The sequence below is a fragment of the Leptosomus discolor genome, chromosome 1, assembly GCF_034619465.1.
Source record: "Leptosomus discolor isolate bLepDis1 chromosome 1, bLepDis1.hap2, whole genome shotgun sequence".
NCBI lineage: Eukaryota > Metazoa > Chordata > Aves > Leptosomiformes > Leptosomidae > Leptosomus > Leptosomus discolor.
In genome coordinates, this window is record NC_141391.1 from 158,292,114 (window position 1) to 158,313,930 (window position 21,817).

General features: G+C 42.9%; 2 protein-coding genes across 2 annotated transcripts in view; one reads left to right on the forward strand and one right to left on the reverse strand.

Annotated features, from left to right (window-relative positions):
- The window catches only part of ALDH1L2 (aldehyde dehydrogenase 1 family member L2), a 34,577-nt gene extending 29,552 nt beyond the window's left edge, over nt 1–5,025 (reverse strand). The window contains exons 1-2 of the mRNA XM_086468378.1: nt 4,908–5,025; nt 4,827–4,876 (exon numbers count right to left, since the gene is read on the reverse strand). Coding sequence (XP_086324504.1) covers nt 4,827–4,876; nt 4,908–5,025 — 168 coding nt within the window. The remainder of the gene's footprint in view (nt 1–4,826; nt 4,877–4,907) is intronic.
- Nucleotides 5,026–13,709: 8,684 nt separating this feature from the next.
- WASHC4 (WASH complex subunit 4) overlaps nt 13,710–21,817 on the forward strand; it is a 41,346-nt gene continuing 33,238 nt past the window's right edge. Inside the window, exons 1-5 of the mRNA XM_086479536.1 lie at nt 13,710–13,780; nt 17,759–17,898; nt 18,975–19,028; nt 19,153–19,218; nt 19,392–19,437. Of these exons, the coding sequence (XP_086335662.1) occupies nt 13,720–13,780; nt 17,759–17,898; nt 18,975–19,028; nt 19,153–19,218; nt 19,392–19,437 (367 nt within the window). The 5' untranslated portion in view covers nt 13,710–13,719. The remainder of the gene's footprint in view (nt 13,781–17,758; nt 17,899–18,974; nt 19,029–19,152; nt 19,219–19,391; nt 19,438–21,817) is intronic.

Genomic DNA, 21,817 nt, shown 5'->3' on the forward strand with positions numbered 1-21,817 from the left:
AGGAATGAGCATGCAAGTGCTGGCAGAAGGCTGGAACTGTCCCTATAAGTATTGCCTTTGCATTTTGCATCAGCTTCTGGAAACAGAAAACTGGAAACCTTCAAAAAACAAATGGACTAGTAGACCTGGTTATGAAGGAAAGGTCTATACAGAATAAACAGAAAACTCACCTTCCTTAAAGCAGAATCAAGTAGAAACTATTCCTAGACTAAAACCATAAAGATCCCTCCTCTTAGGAGGCCTGAATGAAAGGTAGAAGATAAATCCACATACTCCCCACCTTTATTCTCGACTTCATCTTTCCCAACTGGACTTTGGCTTCCATTTTTTTCTGAATGACCCATTAGAAGCCATAAGCTCAGAACAATAAAGAGGAATCAAAGCACTGTCCGAATATCTTAACCATTGGCATTTGTTCTGTATGTTGGCACTTGTGTTTTTCTCCTCCCTCCTCTTCTCCCTTTCTTATGGTGCTGGGACATGAGGATACCTTGACTAAGTGGGTTATTGATTGGATACCAAAAGGTCTGAACTGCCGATTAGACGATATGACAAATTCTATGACAAAGAGATATCCTGGAAAACAGGTTGCTCAAACCCACAATCCATATCATTGCAATTAATTTCACAGCTGAAATATTATGGGTGTTATTTTGCTGTTTCCAAGTTACAGTTTAGTTGCGCAGCTGGCCTTAGAAAAGGGAGTTATGAATTGGTAGGTTCCATTGCAGGAATATTGAAGTGTGCTTTTTATTTTTGATATAAAACAAGAGGAAATTTTGTCCAGAGACAATATTTTCCCTCAGAACGAAACTGTATAGTAAAACTGTCCCTGTATTACAGCATTAGTCAGCACAAATGCAACTACGGCAGTAACAAGTAGTGAGATGCGAAGGGGATGTAACTCAGGCTCTTGCAAAATCAGGTTGCTACAGTTGGCTGGTAAAAAACGCCTGTGAGACTGGTGACGATAATATTACTAACCAACGCTGCACTGCTGGCAGTAGTGCCTAAAATATGTCCACTATTTTGTTCTTAATAAAGACAAGACCTTGTTCTGAATTACCATGAGCACAACTCATCCTTGCAATCCTTGTCTAGCAAGGCCCAATGGATGCAGGTAAATCTCATTCCCAATGTTTTATGCCTGCTATCTTTGTTTTTACAGCAGAAATGTTGCTGCATTAGAAAAAGTAATCATCAGATTTTCATAATCATCAGGTTTTCCTAATTAACTATAGCAGGCAAGTTGGAGAAAAATTAACCTGCTGGATCACTGAACATGTTTAGCATGGTATGAAATCCTCTGATTTCTGTACATTGAAGAAACATTAAAGATAGTCCAGATGAGAGTTACTTATTCTACTTTTGTCTTTTTGTTAACATCTCTCAGAAAGAACACAAGACTGGCAGGAATCTTCTTAGTTAACAGATCTAGTCCTCTGCCATCACAAGCAATCATGTCATATGATTGCGTTTATAAATTTACCTGACCTCATTTTTAAAGTACTTTTAACACTGCTGTACTCTGTTGCTTTTCTGATACTTGGCCAATCTTATTGTAATTTTAAGTCCAAATTTATCACCACTTTAAGAGCTACTTTTTTTCCACTTCTTCACAAATTGTTAATAACACATGCATCCTCTATTCCTAAACTTAACTTTTAGTTCATGTTTCCCTATGAAGAAATCTGATTCTCACATTACATGGAACTGCATACCAGTTCCAGTTCCAAATCATGAGTCGCTGCAAATTAACAGTCTCAGTAAAGCTACACGTGCTTCATTTGTGCTAGTTGTGGAACTGAGTCAACCAATGGTAAGAAGCAAACACAAACAAAAAAAATAAACCTGGCAAAATTAAGAAGACTGCAGACTGGCTAAGTCCCATTTCTTCATTGCAATGCACAAAAGGATTAGCCTGGCAGCAAATAAGCTCTGCTCTCTCACATTTACAGAAAGTTACTGAAATGGGGACTGATTTCAATTGCAAGATGGATCTGGTAATTGTGCTATGACCAGTAACTCTTGAGTTACTTCTCCAATGAACCGTACATGTGTGTTGTGTGATTTCTATTAACGCCTGGCTTAGACGTGGCAATTTGCTTGTAGCGCATTAACACGTACACTGCCATCAGTAGAAAGCAGGAGCCAAACCCACAAGTCATCCATACACAGGATTTCTACGGAGTAAAAAAAGAAAGAAAAGAAAACCCATATGTGGAGGGGCTTGCATGCTCAGGCCACAAATTCAGTCCTTCATTTTTTGTTTTATTTGAAAAATACAGTTGAGCAACTGCACGAGATCTTAGAGCTGCCCTGTATCTTCTTTTGGAAATTCTCCTCAAGCATTTTTACCTAAAATGAGTTAGACCTGTGAAAGTGGAAAATCCTTTTAGAAGAATTTAATGCGGACATAACACCCAATTGAAACAGAAAGTTCTGTAAGATGACACAAAAATGAAAAACAGTTTGGTGTTTTCTTTCTTACAGAAAGAGCAGCGTACCACCACTAGCGTTCATCAAGAAGCTGTAGAAAGGAAGCTGATTAAAGAACACTAAAATCATCTTGTTGTTGAATACCGTGCTGGATGGATTCTGGATCATTATCACTAACATATACAAATATTAAACCTTTTATTGTTTCTGTCCATGATGTTAAGGGGTTATTAGATTTCTTTTGCAGTTGCCTGGCTGACTATGGACGTGTAACATTCATTAACAGATGCATGGAAAAGTTAACGGTCATGTAGTATCAGAGTGGATTTTTTGCTGTATTTTTGTAAGATTACCCAGTTCCTAGTGATGGCAAACAATGCAGTTCAGGTGGGTTAGAGAGATCTGGCCTTTCTTTTATGACTAACCACAGGATAATGTAGTTGTTATGACAGTGCTACCAAAATACAAGACTTCAGAAAGTTGGTGCTCATTCTACTGAGATTCTGTTGTTTTCATTGTCTGAACTTTTAATTTCTTCTTTAACCTTCTATTTTGCTTATATTATAACACAGATTAATATTAATTCTGTTTCCTTGACTCAAGTGCTCCCAATTTGCATGAAGAAAATAAGATAAAAGTAAGGAGCATAAAAACTGAGAACTGCTTGTACAAGCAGTCTTACCTTGAATGCTCAACTTGTCTGAAAGTCCACTTTTATTTTACCACCTCAGTATGAAAGCACAGATTTAAGTTTAATTTCCCTATTTAAAAATTATTGCCATACCATCTGTTGATACCATACTGGAATTTATTTTACAATGGCACATTAAAAGATACACAGTATTTTAATGTTTGCTTCCATTCTCTTTTTTTTTTTTCCTCCAAAACACCTAACCAGAAATAAAACTAACAAATAGAATAAAGCACTGTATAGAGAAGCACTCTGACAAATACTGGTAACTGTCTTCTCAAGTTCTAATTCCTAAAAATGGAAGACAAGTCCAAGAGCCACATTTTCTTCTCTCAGAAGTGTATAATGTTACCAAACCTATCCACAGGAGAATATTTATTTCACAGATAAAAATAATTTTCTGTTGCTGCCTCTTTTGTGTGTGTGCCTAACATTCAATTGGTTATCAGTTTCTAATCAAATTTCTTGAAGGCTAACATTTAGTAACTGCTACTCTGGTTACGAAGCTCACAATCAAAAAGATTACAATATTTTATTTATTCTGTGTAAGAATTTAGTGAAGCTTGTAAAGATTTTAATATGTTACATATTTTTAAAAATTAATGTACAAATTTTCAACTCCTTTGAAAAGCAGTACTGCAACTTTATTTCTACTGAGGATCCCCCTACATGTGCTAAATTCCAGTGCCTCCAAATAGAAATCTATCGTAGAACCTCCCCTCCCATCTGCACATTTACGGGCAATGCATTCTCACCAGTCATTCATTCTCATTTATTTGCACTACTGATTACATTTCCAAAAAGCTTGTGTTACATCTCTTTATTCTAATGTCTTCCATGTAGACACCTTTGGAGGACTGCTGTCCTCACGCTAAACTGAGCAGTCGTGCATGAAACAAAAAACAGTCTTTAGGAAAGAAAAAACCTTCTTGCAGCCTCATTCAGCTTGCCAGAACTACACATCTGGACCATTTGGATTGGGCAAGGCTTTCAGGGAGCAGTTACTTGCAGGAGTTCTGCAGTCTATGTATTTAACAGGACATGAAGACTAGCTTGGAACAAATGTGCAGAGCTGTAAAAAACTAAACCATGTGGTGCAGAGGAATTTAGACCATCAGCTTCAACCCTGAGCAACCCAACATCCCAGAGCTAGGAACTGGAGATGAGAAGGTCACAAATTCACCTCTTCCTAGGCCAAAGAGTGAGGCTTTTCATCGGCTGTGGGAACGGACATGGTCCTTCCTAACTGAGAAAGCAACCTTCAGCTTCTCACAGGGCAAATCCAGCGTGAGGGAGGCAGGGAACAGCCACACTCGCATTGTTCTCCACACACGATTACTGGGGATTATCACAGCGTCGCTGGTGCCTGCTCCTGCGGCTTCCAGGCACATCCCCGCAGGATGCAGTGCCCAGATGATGGCTGCGATCCTGCCCGCAGAGCAACCGGGCAAGATGCTGCTTCTGCACCCAACGGAGCCCTCCCGACCTTCCCGTCCCTGTCCGCGCCAGGCAGAGACAATACGCACGCCATCCTGAAAAATGCCCCCTCCCGCCACTTCTCCCTCCTTCCTCGGCCCCCAGCTGCCCGCCGACCGAGGCGGCACACCGAGGAGCAGCCTCTGCCGTTCGTTCCCGGCCACGGCACGGCACGGGGGGGGGGCCTCACGTCCCCCGCTGCCCGCCCCACACTACTCACCGCGGCCGTCGTGCAGATGGCCCGCAGCAGCCGGGGGGCTGTCCTCCGCAGCATCGTGCGGGGCGCCGCCGGGTCCCCGGCTCCCTCGGCCGCCCGGCGAAGACCGAGCCGGCACGGCGGCGGCGGTGGCGGCGGCGGCGGACCGCCTCGTCTGATGCAACCCGCGCCGGTGCCGCTGGCGCCACGCCAGCGCCTGCATCCGCGGCCGCGGCGGCGCGGCCCCGCCCGGGCCCGCGGCGGGAAGCCGCGGCGGGCGGAGGGGGGGGAAGCCCCGCACCTGCCGCTGCCGCCGCCTTGGGGGCCGCGCAGCCCCGGGGAGGGGGCGGGGAGCCAGGTGAGCGGCTCTGCCGCCGCCCCCCCCCTCCGCAGCCTCCGGAGGCGGGCTGTGTCCTCCCGCTGCTGCCCGCGGGGCCCGAGGGCGGGGACGGGCGCGGCGGGGTGAGGGGCTCCCGGCCCGGGAGGATACGGGTCGCGGCCGCCTGGGCGGCATTTTGCGGTCCGAGGCAGCTCTCCCCTGCCGCGGGGGCCACCACAGCCCCCGTCCGTTCCCCGCCTCAGAGCCGGTCATCTCCGGCTCTGTCCCCTCTAGCGACGCTGCCGTCGGCGACACGTTCCTGTGAACCTGCTGTGACAATCAAAAGATCGCATAGATTATCGACATTAAGTTTTAGCTTATTGCATGCCAAAAAATGCCAGTATTTACGTTAAAAACCATCAATGACTTTTTAAAGCAGCTCATTCTACCTAATGATTGAAAAAAAAAAAAATCTTGCAGTATTTGAGGTCATCTGCTAACACAAATGTTTCAACTTAATATTTCTCTGAAGTCTCAACAAAATCTTCTTGTCAGAGGTATGGAGAAGCTCTTGAAGATACACAGTCACAGTGCTAAAAAAAATCAGAAGGCACATGAAAATTACCCCAAAAGAGGTATGAATAGCAAACCCTAAAGTAGCTAGCATGGCAGTAGTACAAGCATCATTGCAAACTGGGTCAGGTTTAAATCCCAGCAACACTTAAAGAACAACGGTGGGCAAATGGCTGAAATATACTGTTCCCGTCAAGAAAACAAGGAAAGGAAATACAGAAGTTGGTTATCATACGGCCAAGTTCTGAACCACACCAGAGAGGTCAGAAGCAATGCTCAACCCAAATGTATGACCTGCAGAGATCTCACTACAGTAGAAAATACAGTAGACAAATCTGGCCTAGCACTTGCAAACGTTCACTTCTCACTGATTTTTTGATGCTCGCCTGCAAAAGAGGCATGACAGAAATCCCCAAGGTTTAATTCCAAGCCCCCTCCCTCTTCTTTGGGGTACTCCAAATGCTCAGCTCTACCCGAAAGAAGAGCACTGCTGCAGCGCTGCTGCTCCCTCCGTGATCAGGGCACATGGGAAGGAGAGGGGCTGCAAGAGGCAAATTGTGTCAGTCCCAGAGGGAGTCACGTTGGCACAACACAATTCCCCCGCGGAGTAAAGTCACATAAGGGCTTGCATATGACTCTTATAATTCATTCCCTGATTTACTCCTGCGTGGCAAGACCGTATCCTGCCCTTTATTCAAGGCTCTTGGCAGTCCCCTAAGTGTAGGTGGCATTGAGTGGAATCAACAGAAATGATAATAAAAACTTTTTAATTAAAATAAACTACTGGACTTTGTTTTTGCAATGAAAATTCAACGAAGAAAATCACTAGTCAGTTCCTAAAATTTCCTCTCTGTGGGGCAAAAAGCCTAGGGGAGTACTTGACCCTCTTCAGAGTAGGTTCTTCTCATGATGCCATCATGTGGAGTGTGTGATGATTTATTAGGTTATGGAATAGTCAGCTGGGGGACTTAGTGAGTTTCTTCACTCTGAGATATTTAAAACAAAACTAGTAGAATTAATCAAAAAGTCCCATTAACAAGGGGGGACAATATGTTTGTACAAGTGGTTACTTCTCTGTGGTATCTGTGGTACTACGGGTTTGAGAAGAATGGTGTATAGCAATTCTGTTTTTTCACTAAGAAAGCTAAAAGACTTTGCTTTTGGCTTGTTTTTAAAACAGTATATACTCTGTTGTTACTGGCTACTTCTATGGGTATGTGGCCTCATATCTTCTAATTATCTCACATAAAATCTACCAAATGTCATTGTTAAAAGTGCTTCTTTAAAATACTCCCTCTTTAAATGGTACAAAAAACACATTAAAAATCATAATTTTGTTGGACTAAAATGCATCATTGAACTACTACAGGCACTGTCCGTCTGAAATGCCTGTTGTTAATCTTCTTTTAATTAGCAATTTCTTTAAGAAAAATTTAATAGTTGCACAGTTTGATAGCTCATGTTGTAGCAACACAGGGACAACACACATGCACGCACCAGACAGTCGTGCAACTGACCAAAACCACTGTGTGCTCGAATAAAAAGTGTAGACAACTAGTCCTTACTCAAGGAATTATTTCACTACCTCAAACAGTAGGAGGAATCAATATATGTGTCATCTTCCTATGACTTGATGGCAGTCGCACAAATTCCATACTGTAAAGTACAAACAACTTCTATTACAAAAGCTGACATGAAAATGGTCCTACACTGCAAAGTTTGGAATTGGATTCAAGCATTGCTGAAGTTCATGAAACTCCAAATCCTGGCTCATGGTACAAAAATCCTCTCCAACTAGAACACCACATATTTGGCATTTAACCACTGACACACAGGCTTACGGCAGAATACCTGGTTTTCCTCGGTAAGCAATTTTTAATGACTTCTGGCTCTATTTGTTACACACAGACACCACAGACAATGCAACAGTGCATGTGTAAAACACCAAGGTTTTAATTAGTTGGCATACTTTCATCTCCAAAACATAACTCCCAACCTACTGAGACAATATATCTCCATCTCCTTTACAGACTACTAAAATGTAAGATGACAAAAGGGAAAAATCACAAGACAAGTTGTCCGTTGCCAGCAGAATCATGGTATAAAGAAGAGCTGGGGAGTAAGATGTGGGCTTTACTTTAGATTTCATAGTAATGAGAGGGGGAGGGAGAGGAACAGGGATAAGGGTGTGCTGAATCACATGCAAGGGTGGTATCTGCATACCATCAGCTTCTTCCTTATGATCAGAGTGATGAACTCATGTGCATGGGTTTTCACAAACACTTGACAGATTGTCTATTTAGAATTTCAAGAATCATTGTAAACATCGTAAACAAGTGCAAGGTCCTGCACCTGGGTTGGAGCAATCCCAAGCACAGATACAGGCTGGGCAGTGAGTGGATCGAGAGCAGCCCTGGGGAGAAGGACTTGGGGGGGCTGGTGGGTGAAAAACTGAACATGAGCCGGCAACGTGCACTCACAGCCCAGAAAGCTGATCGCATCCTGGGCTGCATCAAGAGAAGTGTGGCCAGCGGGTCGAGGGAGGGGATTCTCCTCCTCTACTCTGCTCCGGTGAGCCCCCACCTGCAGTGCTGCGTCCAGCTCTGGGGCCCCCAGCATAAGAGAGACATGGACCTGCTCGAGCAGGTCCAGAGGAGGCCACAAAGATGATCAGGGGTTGGAGCATGTCCCCTGTGAGGACAGGCTGAGAGAGCTGGGGTTGTTCAGCCTGGAGAAGAGAAGGCTCCAGGGAGACCTTATAGCGGCCTTCCAGTGCTTAAAGGGGGCCTGCAGGGAAGGTGGGGAGGGACTCTTGATCAGGGAGGGTAGTGATGGGATGAGGGGTAACTGTTTCAAACTGAAAGAGGGGAGATTTGGATTAGATGTAAGAAAGAAATTCTTCACTGTGAGGGTGGTGAGACACTGGCACAGGCTGCCCAGAGCAGCTGTGGCTGCCCCCTCCCTGGCAGTGTCCAAGGCCAGGCTGGATGGGGCTTGGAGCAACCTGGTCTAGTGGAAGGTGTCCGTGCCCAGGGCAGGGGGGTTGGAACTAGATGGTCTTTAAGGTCCCTTCCAACCTAAACCATTCTATGGTTCTGTGATTTACAGTCAATTCAAATTGTACATTTTTCATCATCCAGAAAATGGTTAGGTTGACCTGTCTGCCTGAGAACGAGCAATAGGTCTTGTGTGACACAGTAAACTCCAACATCAGTGTTAAATATTGTAATGGTTACAACGAACTCCTCTGGCATTTATGCAGTTTGGGAAAAGCGACACAAAGTATTCCCCCCTGATTTCTGTACCCTAGTCAGAAAAGTCTGTACCCCTTGCAAATTATCAAAGTTTCTTGTTAATCTGGGGAGAAACCCTAATTCCAGTGGTAACAGTGTAAATTTATGCAATTGGGTTGGAGCACATTTTACACATTAAGTTTTCTCTGCCGATTTTTTTCTTCCAGTTCTGGTCCTCGTTTCTTAAAGGCAAAGTTTAGCTTTGAAAAAACCTGCAATTACCTATAGTAAGCTTTCCAGCATCGGCTTCTCCCTTTCTGTTCCGTAATTATCCAAAGATGTACGTCAGCAAGTCGCAAAGCCAGATAGGGGGATATGTGTACAAAAACTATTGAGGAGCTAAACATGCTTGTTCAATAGCATGCTCGCAAAGCAGCATGTGTTTGCACGTGCAGAAATGTACGGAACAAATGTAAGACCTCATCCTGCTGAACATTATAAATCCTTGTTGATTTCTGTGAAGAAGTTACTTGGTGACTTTGAAGATATCATCAAGACTTGGCAAGACCATCAGGGAAGGCTGTGTTCCACAGAACGCCGAGTACGTGCACATACTGAAGTGCTTCAGAAACTGCTCGGAATCTTCCAGGATTTGCTTGCTTTTGAAAATCATGCCCTGGGATTCAGTAATCCACTAAATTAGCTCTGTATAGGCTTTTTTTGTCATCAGAAATCAGCCTCGATGGGGCTTTTCATGATGAGTAAAGATTTGGTCATAGGCTCAAATTCCTCAGGAGTATGTTAGAGTTCACCCAGTTTTAAAGACTGAATAATTAAAAAAAATAAAGTAGGGCTTCATACTGGTTATACCCTAACTATGTTAATTGCATGACAAGTTTCAACTTAAATTTTATACAACAGAAACTTTTAATGTTTTCCACTTACTGAAGCCACATTTCATGGGAAAGTTATGTCTTGTTTTATCTGTGTAACACTTATATTTAAAACTCACTTTTTTTTTTTTTTTTTTTTTTTTTTTTTTCACTGGGTCTTAACTTCATTTCAGGCCAGACACCCCCATGATAGAAAGGCTTTCACAACCTGCTGGCAGGGATTTTCTGCTATCTAGACAACCATTTAAAAACCTTATGCTTGATGTTTCATTTTTCCAGAGTAACCAATAGGAGGCATATATATTTAATGAGGAAAGAGAATTGTTTCACTAATTTAACCAGTAGAAAGAATTATCATCTGCCTTACTCATAGGCATAAACGAATAGTCTCTCAGATTCCATACCACAGGATAGAAACTGCTTCTGCAAAAGTTGGCGTTATCTTTGTGGGACAGACTTGCAAAGAGCAAATATCTCAGATAGTAAATCCTGTCTGGGAATCCTGCCACAAAAACTTTGAGCAAGAACTTTATTTTATTTAACATACTCAGACAGCTGAGCATTAAATGTTCCACAGACAAGGAATGTATAGCATAGTTGGTTTCCTGCAGATCCAGCAAGCCAAATTCTTTCTCCTATAAGTAACTCCAATTCTGTCAGTCTTGGAGCTTTGCCTGTACACACAAGAAGCAATTTTTGCTTTTGATGATTTTCACCAAGTTTTTTTGGTTTTGGTTTTGGTTTGTGTTGGGTTTTTTGGTTGGTTGGTTTTTAAATAAGACGGTTCCCATTTGAATGCTGTGTTAAAGTTTTCAATAAGCTTTCAAACATCATAAAAATACTGTTTAAAAATATCAGGTAACTGTATTGTCCAATGTTGAATGGTATTTCCAAGTGGGATAATTTCGAAGGAAAAAAGATTTTTGATGCCTCATGGAATTAAGCCCCTGTTGTTTTATGAATCCGTAGATACTTAGCCACTTACTCCATAAACAAAGCGGTCATAGTACCTTATTAATTCTACCGTATTTTGGATTTTATTCTCTCACCTACCGTTTGTAGTATTCAAGTGTAACAAGTCATTTCAACTGGAAGGTATTTATATTCGCATTTTGCTCGGTTCATGTGAAAGTCCAATACGTAATTTTACTCTCATGATGATTTTGGTCTGTTCAAAAGAAATTGTTGTCATCTCAGCTATGCCCGTGTTCAGTGATACTCAGCTTGCCAAAAATCACTCTATTAAACAAAGCCTAAAGACTTTCTGGTTACTGTATTACCTGAAGATACTAACAGATATTAGAGCAATCTTAGCAACTTCCTACAAGCTTGTACCAAAGAAAAGTTTCCTGGTACAGATGGAAGCCATGAGTGTCACCCAGCTTTCAGAAATGCTGCTTATAAAATGTCAACAACTTCACATGAGCAAACAGCATAAAGCCACTGATAAGACAGCACAGAAAACTTATCAATCAAAGCTGGGCTAGCCTCGCTGTCACTAAAATAGCCAGCTTCAAGATAAAGTCTAAATCCGATTTTCAGAGGAAATAGAAATTCTAACAGCATCTAGAATTGACCTAAATAACCTCAGTGTAAGCAACAACACATTGCCACCTAGTGAGCCAAAGGGAAACTCAGTAAATCATTTAAATAACTGCGTAATGAATGGCAGCCCAAAATTTAAGCAGTGTACTTACTTGAGTTATGAAACCTCTTGCTCCTTTTTAAAAAATGCACTATTTCCATACTTTTTCTTTTAAAATAATTTTCTTTTTCGATGCTCAAAATAAGGGTTACATCAGCTCATGCTGTGGGGATCACAGCGCGCTCTTTGGTGCGGCCGTGGGACGGACCAACCAGTTGGGTTACCTCGCGTGCAGCTTCGACGGTCGCACAACCGGGCAGTAACCAGCCCTACGGCACTTCACTCTTTGCGAACTCCGTTCAGACATGGGGAAGGGAGGGCCCCACCAAGCGCCAGTTCTACAAGTTTCTCTCTTGTACCGTCCTGCAGAATTCAAGGACACGTTTTTCTGAGACAGATAACAAAAAGCCTGGTGACTACTTTTTAAGAAGTCTGAAAGCCTCTGTGGACGTGAAGTCTTCCGTAATGAAAAGAAACAGTATTTGTTTCAAAGAAAGCATATAGGGTTTCTAGAGAAATGTTTTCTATTGTTTTTTTCAAAACTGGAAAACATACCTTGGCTTTGAATAAATGTATAGCAGCTCTGCTGAGTTCAATGAAAGCTGCATCTGCATAGCTGTAGGCAGAAAGCAACCCTTAAAGTCTAGCATAAATTGTGGTTTCATTTTGTGTGATACTTATCATCTCCTCAGAGACACTTGTGCTCACTGCCAGCTGTCAATATCCCGCACCATTAAACTTCCAGGGACTTCAAAACCCCGGTATGAACATCTTAAGTTTGCACAGAAGGCAATGAGTGGAGGAGACATTATGAGTATTTGACATTTACCAAAGCAGAGTTTCCTCCCATTAAGAAAAAAAGTTATTCCAAACATTGTTTATGTCATTTCACACAAAATTAAATTTGATCTCTTCTTTCCCAGACCCAGGCTGGTCTCTTAGAATGCATTTTAAATAGGTAAAAACTCATCAACGATAAACCTGCCAACAGACCTTTCTTCCACAGAAACTTTTAAAATCAATAGATTCCAAAGGATGGATTCCTTTTAATCAGAAAACGATTGTAGTATGAGCTATTGTCAGTCCTGCTGCATTACAAACTCAGCTTTTATGGATGATCCTGCACTTAACTGATACATGTCTCATCGGAGTTGCTATTTTTGTTGCTCTGTCCCCACTGAAATTGCTGATGCTCCTGGTGACACCGCTTTTGAAGCCATTTCCTTTCCTGCTGGTGCTGCAGATTCTGCTGAGGTAATGTAATTGCCGCGGTCGTTGTTAATGGTCCTGAACGGCTACTTCTCTTGCAGTACTTCTATTTTTATTCTCTGATATTACACCCAGCAAAAAACCAAAACCAGTGACTGACCGCACGCAGGTAAGAACCTCGTGGCTCTGTGTGACGACAAACGGCAGCGAGATGTTCAGATGGCACTATTGCAGCAGTGACCCCCTGCAGCTGCCTCGGAGCTCCAGACCCTGCCCCGGAGCGGGGATAGTTCCTCCCACCGCTCCCTTCCTCCAGCACCAGCGAGGGGAAGTGCCGGGGGAGGGGGGCGGTGTGGGGGGGTCACGCTCTATCGCCCGTGCCCGGCAGCGCTTCCCCTCTGCTCAGCGGCGTGACAAGAGGCGTGGAACCGCTGGGGAGGGGCTCGGACCCGGGACACCACGGTTTGGAAAGCAGGAAAGCTCCCAAACCCCCCGCACCTGGGAGCCGGGCCCTGCCTCACCAGAACGAGCAGCTCACAGGCGCAGGGGGGGGTCGGAGTAAAGAGGGGAGGGAGCGGACTGCCCCGCCCCACCGAGGCGCCACCGCCCGCGGCTCTTGCCGCCGTGCCCGCCTGCCTCCCCTCCCGCTCCCCCCTCCGCTTCACACCGGCCCCTCCCCGACCTTCGCAGCGGGTCAGGCACTGGCGGCACCGGCACTTGAGAACCGGCCCTGGGCCAGCCCTGGGGGAGCCAGCGGCCGGGAACGGCGCTGGGCCGGCGGCGGGGCGAGGCGAGGCGAGGCGAGGCGGCGGCGGCGCCGCCACCTCAGGGCCTCGCGCCAGCAGCGGGAGGGGCGGGGGTGTGCCACGGCCGTCCTCGCGGGGGCGCTGCCGCCCGCCCCGCCTCCTCCGACCGGAGTCCAAACGCTCCCCCCCCCCCCCCCCCCCCCCCGCCTCCATTTCCCAGAGTGCGGCGCGGGAGCGGGGCAGGAAGTCTCGTGCGCCTGAGTCAGGGGCGGAGGGGGAGCCGCTGCCCGGCGCTGGCGATGGCGCTGGAGACCGTCTCCCCGGACTGGGAGTTCGACCGCCTTGACGACGGCTCGCAGAGTGAGAGCGCGGGGAAGGCGCGGCGGGGTTGGGCTGCGGCCGTCACCGCCACGGAGTGAGGGGGGTGGGGGGCGCGGGCTGAGGAGACCCTGGTCCCCTCCCGGCCCCGCATCCCTCCTGGCCCCTCACGTCTCTGCACCGCCGCTGGGAACGGGAGGGAGGGAGGAGGAAGCAGTGGGGGAGCGGAGCGAAGTCCCTCTCCCCAGCTTCCCTCACGGACCCTGCCCTCTGCGGGGAGCCGGGCGCTCGCCGCGCCCTTTCCCCCCCCCCGGCCGAGTGCTGCCCCTCCTGCGGCCGGGCCTGCGGGGGTGGGCTGTCGCGGGGACCTTTTTGCCTCCCACCATCCTTTCCGTAGTTGTCGGGGGTTGTTTGGGGTGGAGGAGCGGCTTTTCCAACCCTTTTCATCCTTTACGCCTTCTGGGGAGCAGTCTCCAGTGCCCCCAGTATGGCAGGGAGGGGGCAGGCTGGCTTGCGTGACTCCTTTCGTGCACCAGCTGGGCAGGAGGAGCAGATGCTTGTCGTGGGGATGGTGTTTGTTTCCTTCCCGATCGTTTCTGGTGGCTCACAAATTTTTGCAGTTGCTTCCTCGGTTAGCCAGAGAAGTCATAAGGAGATAAGTTAGTTGTATGTAGCAGTGGTAAAAGCTTTCTGGCATGGAATTAGGTGGTCACTTGCAGTTTCACCTTTAAAAAATAGTTAAATCTCTTGACAGTGGGTTTGTGTGCCCATCAAAATCCACGTTTTTCTCAGCCTGTGGAGGTGACCTACTTTCTAAACAGGGAGCGTGTATGGTTGTCACACTAATACCCACTGCAAATTGGACTGTGCCAAATTAATTACACCAGGTGTTGCTGTGAAAATATGTCACTCATGGACCAACTGTTTCACATTTAATGTTATCCCGAGGGATGATACCGTTTATGCCATATTCATTTAATCTAGATTTTAGTGGAAACTGAAGCTGTCCTGAGCTGAGGTTTTTACCAGTTCTCTAGCTGTGGAATAGAAAATGTAGCTTTTAGTCAAAATGCCAGATCTCCACCAGTTTGACCGTGACATTAAGTGCAGCTGGGAGAACTTTACGTGACATAATATGCTCCATTACCACCCTCTTGATGGTGAACAAACAGGCTGATCTTCTCTTGAGAACAGCACACAGTGTTCTCATAGAGAAAAAGCCAGAGAAAAATACGGTGACTTGAAAAGCATTTTTTATTGCTGTTGTCTGCTTTTGCTTTATACCTATATCACTAACATTTAGCAATTATAATGTCCTCAACCGAGGACACAAGATACTAAGCAGGTCTGGTCTGTTGCATCTCGGTCATGGGTATTTATGGACATAGCACTTGCAAATCCTGCTGTGGCAGTAAGTCCATTGAATAGTGATATTGCTGATTGTTAGGGAAGAAGATAAGATTAAATTGGGGTATCTGTACTGCTGAGTAGATCTCTTGCACTGTTCCAGTTGTAATGCTTTAATTTTATCACCTGAGGAGAAACTAAATCAAACTTTATTGTAAACAGATTATACCTTACGAGGTCTAATCTGCTGTTCCGAAGAAAAAGAAAATATCTGCTTTCTGTAATATATTTTTCTTTCTCCATGTAAGCAAGTTTATTTAGGAAACTTTTTCTGCATCTTATAAAGATTCCCCCATATCCAGGTCATTTTTTATCATTTCAACCCTGCCTGTCTCTGGCTAGCTAATAGCTTTCACTCTCTGTCTCTAAAATAGTGAGAAATTATTCACGCTTGTCTCTTATTTTATATATGATTGGTACAAGATGGCAATTTAATGGCTATCAGCAGTTAAGTATTTGGAAATATTTAATATTAGTTCTGTTGAGCTATAGCATTGTTCAAATCCATTGTTTGGCTGCTGAAAAGGTGACAGTTTGTGGGTCTTCAGCAGAGCGCTGGCATGAGATTTTATTTGAGAAATGCTGCCTGTTTTGTAGGGAACTGATTTGAACAGCAGTGCCAATTTCCTACTCTTGTATGACTTGGAAACCTTTTCTGTTCTTCCTATAAAGCCCCAATATCTCTCTGTTTCTCTGCTCTTCGTTTGTCTTTTGTGTGAGGGGCGGAGATGGGATTGGGGGAATACTGTAGCATACCTCTCTAATAATAATAATGTCTCCATCTAAATTTTCTATCAGTAAAGCACTGAAGCTGACATGGTGGCTAGTTAAACTCCGTTCTGCAGGGCTCTGCATCCATGAGTGTTTTACTGGTTTTCCGCAGCAGAGCTTCCAGAAGGTGCACTAGAAAGAACCTGAAAGATGAGGTGAATTTGATGGAAGAGAATAACGTGATGATACAACTCAAGGGCTGCACATCTGTGTCTGGGGTGCATACTGCTTTTCATGTTTTTCATTCACTTGCTGCTTACATGTTTACATGAAATTCAGTCTCCTCACTTGGGCAGTGTCTGTACACTGTCTAGGCTGCAGGCACAGGTAGAACCGAATGGGACTATCGCAGAACTTAGTGTGGGAGAGGTTACTGTGCTTCTTGGATAGACTTTACAGTCCGTGTGCCCTTGCGGTTGGCATTGCTGCTGGCTTCAAAGTAGCAGCTTAGAATTAGTTCAGGACTCCACTACAGTCATTTCTCCTTAGTCTCAGCCTTCCTGTGCATAGTTCTTCTTATCTTTTCCTTATTAGTTTGTCTTTATTCAGCCCCCCCTTATGCCCGATGCATTGTCTCCGTCAAATATTTTCTTTCTCCAGAAAATGCCTTAAGTGATAATTGATTCAGCAGTGCTTTCCCATTTTCCAAACTACCATTTGGCTTAGTTACTGGCAACGTGGATGGTTAAGAGGTTAAACATGCACAATAAAAGAATATAAGGGTTTTTAACTTTCTAGAGCAGCCTACCTGCCGAAATGTGAAAAGGGCACGTATAAAGCTATGTCAGAGTTGAATTCTTGTTTAGGAAAAGTTCAGTTGCTCAGCTGACTTAACGTTCCCTAACTTTTTTAGATAATCCTATTTTCAACAAATAGCAGAAGATCACAAGCTGTTAGATTTGTCATCTAATTATGGAGAAGGCACACGAAGAAGGATCGTACTTCCTTACTGAGTGTAGAAGCCTTGAGCTGTAATCGTTCACCCCGTAGTTCAGATTATGCAACTAAGTCAGCAATTGTATGTAATTTGGGGGGGAGGGAAGAGGAGGGGTGGAATGTCTTCATGTGGGAAGAAAAAAGATCAGGTCAGAGTGAGTGAGACTTTTGTGGATCAATTGTATTTAGACTTACTTCGCTAATTAATAGCACTATTCTTGTGTTTGACCAACTGCACGTTACCTTTTGAACCTGCTTGACCCTAGCAGTAACAGGACAGCTGTGCGTTTCGGTGTCCAGGTGTTAAGCGCAAGAGAAGTTCTGCTTAAAGATGGTGAATTTGCAAGTGGGGGGAATGATTAAAAGCCATAAAGTTTCTGTATAATGCTCAACTAACTTACTGAGAGGTAGCAGGGAGAGAGTGGAAGGAGGATTGCTACTGATACAACTGCTGCTCAGGCTGAAATGGTTAGACAGTTGCCTCAAAGTTCTAATATAATTGCCTATGAACTGTTTCAGCTGCTGGGTAGAATAGATTACCTGCTGTGTTACCATTTCTATAGTTGTTTCTTTGCTCAGCATCTTGATGTGATTGTTAGGTTTAAGATCTTAGTTTGAAAATATGTGTAAACTTAAAAAATAATGTTCTGCAAACCACTTAGATGCTTGATATTCTTAAATAGTATTTAGATTTCTTTTAAACTGACGCGAAGCTGGAGGATTGTTTTTAAACAAATAAGAACTTTGTATTAAGATGCGGTTGTATTAAGGAAAAACGCTACAGCAAAATGAGGAATACAGTACTAAAGTTAAATAGCAACAGATTATGTATTTTTTAAATAAAATTTTTGATATTGCAGTTTACTGAATGGTCTATAAAACTGTACAAATGTTATAAATTCTCAGAAATTCATGCCGAAGTGCAGTTGAAGAATTATGGAAAATTTCTTGAGGAATATACATCTCAGCTGAAGAGAATTGAAGATGCTTTGGATGACTCTATTGGAGATGTTTGGGACTTCAGTCTTGATCCCATCGCATTAAAGGTCTTCATATATTTAATATGCATTGCAACTGTTATTTTCCTGGTTCCTCCTTCCCTTCAAAACCTGAGAAGTAAAAGCTTGATGCCTTTGTGCTCTTAAAATTTTGACTTTCATGTTTGAGAAACCTGTCCAATACGATTTTAATTATCACGTAATCAATAAATTGGTGCATATCATAAGAGAAGATGTTTTCATATTATTCTTTTCTGGTCTTTTGGATACTAGTGAAAGTTAAATGAATTTATAGCTCTTCACGTGTTGGGAAGGCTAATTGCAGCAAACTTCTTCCCTGTGGGTGCTGGTGTTTTTATCTGGGGCTTGGGGTTTCAGAAGAGCTCGCTAATAGTTGTGCAACAGCAGAGTGAGCTGTGTGTGTATTTATAGTTGTGCTTTGACTTATTTGCCTTGGTACAGTATTTTCTGTCCTCCAGAGAGTTCTTGGTCATGAGTTCTCTGTCCTCTGTGGAACATTATTTTTTTCTCTTCACTGAATTTGCAGGCATCATTTAAAAGCGCTTTTGTTACCATATGGAACTTCTCTGTGCTGAAGATGCATTCTCCAGCAATCACCTGTCTGAATAATTTGAATAAATTATTTGTAGGGCCACTACAGTGCTGGAGGTACATGAACTAGTCAATATGGTGGCTGACTTCAGAACAAAATGTTATTGCCTGTGTACGGATATACATTATGCATCCTGTTTCCTGCATTTGGGATTCTTAATTCATATTTTAGGTTTCCTGAGCTGTTTTTTTCTACATACTCCATAATGACCATGCTTTTGCTTTCCAAGTTTTGTAAGTAAATTATTGTAATTGCTGTATAGTATATGTAGTTATTTGCCTTTCTGCCTAGAGTGAAAGGAAAGTTATTTCCATGTAAATGAGAAGAGTGGAGGTTTCCTCCAGTGTAGATTGACAGTAATGTGCAATTATTGCTCTCATTACTGATCCTATCTGAGATTAAACTGGGGAGGGGGAGTACTCACCTAGTTGTATAAATGTATTTTTGACCAATGTTTTCTAAAGTTTGTTGTGGTTTTTTTGTTTTGTTTGTTTGTTTTTCTTTATTTTAGCTTTTGCCATATGAACAGTCCTCCCTACTGGAGCTCATAAAGACAGAAAACAAGGTAAGCCTTTTAAGCTTAAAATAAAAAAAAAAATTAAAAAAGAGTTATTCTAGCTAAAACAAAGCCCTCTAAACATGAATCTATTTGTAATCTGTGTGGTTTTTTCCCCCCCCTTTGAGTCTAGGTTCTAAACAAAGTAATAACTGTGTATGCTGCTCTTTGCTGTGAAATCAAGAAGTTAAAATACGAGGTAAATTCAGCTGTCTTTTATTACTGGGTATGAAAATGTTTGCAGATTGGCAAGCTGATATGTAGATTTATTCTTTTACTGTAAAGAAACAAGATACGATGTCTAAACAATTTTTGTAGCATGATTACATGTATCCTGTTTATTAAAAACCAAATTTCTGCTTTTGTTGTTAGGCAGAAACTAAATTTTATAATGGCATCTTGTTTTATGGAGAAGGAGGTAAGTAGCTCCCTTTACTGTAAAAGTTTGTAGTTTTATGTTATTGCTTCAGGTTATATTAAATGCTACAATAAGTATAATTTTATAATACAGATACATGCTTTCTCTGTATCTTTGATAAACACCAAATAACGGACTTGGAGGTTATAGAGATATATGTTAGTGTCTTGTAACTGTCCTTAGTTAGCTTAAGATAATAATAAGATTTATCTGTGAAGCCCTGTTACCTGCAGTAAGTATTGTTAAATTAACAGGAAGTTTTGTTGCACCCTTATTGACGTGAGTAGTAGGGGGTATGGGCTGTTGAGGTTGTATGAAATGTATAATGTACAGCTCATACACTATAGCGGGTATTTTTACAAGTATGGCATTGAAAACCTGTTTTTCACATGTAAACACATCCTAAGGCAACTTATTTCCTATTGGGACTGGATTTTTCATTGGCTGTAGTAAAACAATAGATCCATAATTTGATTATAGTAAACAATTAAACCATTACTAAATAACTTGGGCCAAGTCCTGCCTACGTTACTTAAGCAATCATAGCTGTTCCAAGAGAAGTTGCAGTGTGTTAATGTCGCCTGCCCTTCAAGTGCTGGTAATAGTGCTCGTGCTACTGTTTAGACAGTGACATAATACAGGGACCTAAGTGACTGTAAGCCAATTCAATTGACAAAGCTTTAGGTGAAAGCTGCTTTTTATCTTGGAGTTAAACCAGTAACTCCTCCGAAGGATTGGTCTTAAGTTTCCCCCTTAAAGGATGCTAGTCAGGGAATAAGCACAGATCTTGGTCCTGAGGAATGTATTAATGAGTTGATTTAGAGATGTACCACCACGTTTTGTGTTCTATTTCAGAAATTTGAGAGAAAGAGAAGGCCTTTTCATAGTAGTCTTGTAAAAGGACTTTTTAAAAGCTTTTCAAGAGACTTGACTGACAGAGGTATTGGGGAATGTGGAATCTTTGAGCTAGGGACTGTTTATAATTCTTTTAAGTGCTATATGACTATTGTGGTTCAGTTAAGGAACGTGAAAAAGTATGGGGTTTATTGGGTTGGTTTTTTTCTTAGCAGATTCTCCCTTCTTATTATGGTTTTAAATATCTTAAAGTGATATGCTGCCAAAATGGTACTAAGGGTTCCCTGAGCACAAAAAAATCAGGCTGTTGTGGACTAACATGTTACAGTTTGTTCCTGGTAGGTGTTCTGCAGGCAGTGCTTGAGGATGGCAGGACCTGAGAGGTCAGACTTCTGTGAATTAGGTAGGGATGCAGAAAATACGTTCTGCATTTCTGTATCCCTCCTTCTAACATCTGCTTTGATCACAGCAAGCTTGCTTAGAACAGCTGGCAAAGTTACTGGCTCAAGGATGGTTGAAACTTAAACAAATACTGTGCTGGCCTTTTCCTCCTGTATAAAGAAACACTTTTTTTCACCTTGTCCTTGGAGTGGTTAGGGCTAGTCTAGGAACTTTAAATAGTTAGTCAGATAGGGGTTTTTTTGGGACATACGCTAAACAGAGTAAAGGTTACATAAAATGTGTAAAGGGGAACCATGCAATATTTAGTATCTTGTCCTAGAGCTCTGTCTTTCAGTAGTATGGAGACTTCTTTGGTCTCTGGTGACTGCTCTAAAAGAATTTATTTTATGAAGCAATAAGACCTGCATTTCTTATGCAGGTAAACTTGCAGTTGTGAGCCATTTCTGCTCAGGGTGGCCCAACAGAAAAATCTCAAGTCTAGAGCATTAATCTGTCATCACACTAAAAAGACCATGTTTTGTCAGGTGGTATTACGACTGCTGTAGTTGACTGAAACAATTTGACATTGGTGATGGTAGAGATTGTGTTTCATAGTATCCTGCAAGTGTACTTTGTTGTACAGGTAATACTTTGGAGCTGTAGTGATGAGCCGGTTCTTTTGTGCAGGATGATTTGTAGGAAGAAGAAAATCAGTTTCTTGAGGAAACTGTGTACTACGCAGCTTTTTGTTCTGATTAATGATGTGGTATATTCTTTCAGTAAATAACTACCAGCGGGTGTTCCTTGCAATATAAGTACCTTGTGCTTTCATACAAACTTTTTTAAAAGGAAACTTTTATATGGAGTTACATAATACATATGCCTTTGAAGTATTAAGTTTCATATTCTATATTTTCTTTCAGGTGATGGAGACTTCATTTCCTGCTTTGTGTCTTAGTTGTAATTTTTAATGAGAAAAAAACTTCAAAAATAAGTCCAGTTTAGGAAAGGGAAACTAAAAGTCTTTAAGGCTCCATGAGTATGCTTATAATAGTGCGCTCCACTTGTATGACAAACAAATGGCTTGGAGGGCAAGCTTCAGTGTTCATTTAATGGGTATAGCACAGGCTTTTGAAAGTGGTGA